The sequence below is a fragment of the Mandrillus leucophaeus genome, unplaced genomic scaffold (genome assembly GCF_000951045.1).
Source record: "Mandrillus leucophaeus isolate KB7577 unplaced genomic scaffold, Mleu.le_1.0 Scaffold146, whole genome shotgun sequence".
Classification (NCBI taxonomy): Eukaryota; Metazoa; Chordata; class Mammalia; order Primates; family Cercopithecidae; genus Mandrillus; species Mandrillus leucophaeus.
The window spans coordinates 2,865,227-2,867,778 of record NW_012101432.1 but is presented as its reverse complement, the minus strand read 5'-3'; the positions used below and the strand labels follow the sequence as shown (position 1 = coordinate 2,867,778).

Genomic DNA, 2,552 nt, shown 5'->3' with positions numbered 1-2,552 from the left:
AGATGCTTGCTAAGACTCATGCTAGCCTCCCTTCCAAAATCATTCTGGCGCATTCAAACCATTTAAAATATCTGCAATGGTTCTACTTTTCAGGACCCAGTTCACTATCCTAGCCTTGCAGACAAGTATGAAAGTGCTTTAGAAGATCTGCATTCCAAACATCACTGCAGTACATTAAAGTACCAGGTGAGTGGTATTTTTGTTTTTTGAAATTCACAGTCTGGGCTATAGTGCTTTGACCTGGACATTCCCACTGTCTCTCCATGAAACTCAAGCTCCGTAAGTCCAAGTTCCACTTCTGGTAAACTCATAGCCTCCTTTAGGGGTAATTAAAATTCCAAAATCAGTGAAGAATTGTGATTAAAGACAAATCTAGCAGTGGTATTTTGTCGATTTGAGTCTTAAAGGTCACGTGCTTTGCACTGTGGCCTTGTACCACAGACACACATGAGCTGGCCACCTTGTCACGTGTTTCCTGCTCTGGGCACTGCAGGCATCAGAGTCCAATAAAGCCAGGCTCTTCGGCAGGGCCGTGGGCTGCTTTGCTTTCATTTTCAGAGGAAAAGACACAGCCCCTGGAGGTTGATGAAAATGCAATAATGCTTTTAAGAAGAACTGCTGATTTGTTTAGCGTGAATGTGAAGATATTTCACTCCCTTAGTCCCTATTCTCCTAGTGATTTTTCTGTGAGTTACATTTTAGAATTGAATCAAACGTAAGTACTAAGAGCTTTTCGTAAGCTCTCCTAATGAAGGCTGACTATTAGAAAACAGAATTCCTAACTCTCAAATGGCATTTTCTGCCACCTCATAAAAATATTGCCTGAAGTCACCCTGTTGGTAAAGTGGATACAGTGTGGTGTGTTTTTCCTTGAAATTATTATTAGGAAACTTGACCTTGAGAGTTTTAATAAGTCAAGAACATGAAAAGGCTTTTTAAAGCATTTGTTCACTGAATCTAATGTTGGATTTAGTTGTAAAAGCTTATAATATGTCATAATGAACATTGAAGCTGGTGTGTATTCCTTGAGGTTTTCGGTTCAATGTTTAAAAGTTAAAATGCACCAAACTCCATTGAAAATGATCATTTTGAAAGTTAAAAACAGCTGCCATCTCCCCTGGTGTTCTTTTCAAATATGATAGTTGAACCCTTCGGCTTGTAAATGCCCTAATATTTCTTAAACAATGGAATAAATTTCAGAAAGAAACAACAGCAAATTCATAGATATCGAAATCATCCAAAGAAAAAGGAAATTTTTCACATAGTGCATGATCTTGAATGAGAGTTTATCATTGATTGCAAAACAAAGTTTTAGATACAAAGTGTCTGCCAGATAGGTGAGTTTTGCTTTTGTTTTGCCTGTGGTTTTTCACACGCACATACAAATATCCGCATTGCTAGAGCAACGTCAGCACTCACGAATAGCATTTTCCCCCTAAATCAGTTCATTTGTTTTGAAAGCATTTTGACACAGCTTCAAAAGATCACCAGTTTGAGGTGGCAACATTCTTCCTTCCATAGTATCTTTAGCCAAATACTAAGCGGAAGCAGGTAATGGAGGACAGCCTCTTTTACCAGTAGATTTATCATGACTGACTGCAAAAAAAAAGAAAGAAAGAAAGAAAGAAAGAAAGAAAAAATGATATCTTTGACTATAGGACAAAGACATTTTTGGAATTTTTCCTCAGTTTTTTGGCCAGCCTCACACAACATGGTTTCAAAAGACTTTTTTTCAATGTGATGAAGTGTTCCGTTGGTTACAGTGAAACGTGTTATGTCAGTTAACTCCCAGACCCATTACAGATAGCTATGAATGTCTTTCCTTAATGTCTGAGCTTGTGAAGTATCTGGAAGTTTGCTTTTCAGGATGAAAAAAGTTCTTAGGGTTTTAAAAAGAAGATGTGGGTGATTTTTTTCACTCAAATGTGGTTCAGGTTGAAAGCCCAAGCAGCATCCCAGCTCAGCACTTTGGGGGATATTTTGCAGAGGAAGTCAATTCCTACCATCTGCAACATATGAAAAACCACACCTGGTAGAACCTCATTGTTGGTTTTTCCTTTTCGTCACTATCTCAGCTCCTCGAAGCAGAGGAGGAAGAGGAGAACTGAGGGGAGTCCTTTGCCATGAGGACGGGGCAGTGTGAGCTACGTCAAAGGGCTGGAGTGTTGGGACTGCCTCCAATCTGTGCTCATGCCTGAACCCCAATAAGTAAACTTTTCTCTAGTTTTCCCTAGTCCCCTACATTCGTGGCCTAATATCTACCTTTATTTAATGGAGCCCTGGGCCAAGGCCTACCTAAATTATTTTTCTCGATAGTCTCCTGCTTTCTAGCTTATAAAGTCAGGATGACTCAACAATAACCGAAAAAGAAAAAACAAAAACTTAGTCAATACTCCGTTTTTTGTGCCCTGTATTATACTAACTACAAAATTGAAGTTTACATTTAAGTAAAAGAAATATGAAATTAGAACAATAAATGCTTATCAACAGTGTTTATTTTGCAGCAAGATGGTAAATTTTATATAAAATAGGAATAAGTGCATCCTACACAC

The 2,552-nt window shown here is 38.4% G+C and overlaps 1 protein-coding gene across 1 annotated transcript in view; it reads left to right on the top strand.

Moving 5' to 3' along the window:
* The window catches only part of LOC105535457 (aldehyde oxidase 1), a 97,914-nt gene that overhangs the window by 40,967 nt on the left and 54,395 nt on the right, over positions 1-2,552 (top strand). Inside the window, exon 15 of the mRNA XM_011974561.1 lies at positions 94-186. Within this exon, the coding sequence (XP_011829951.1) occupies positions 94-186 (93 nt within the window). The remainder of the gene's footprint in view (positions 1-93; positions 187-2,552) is intronic.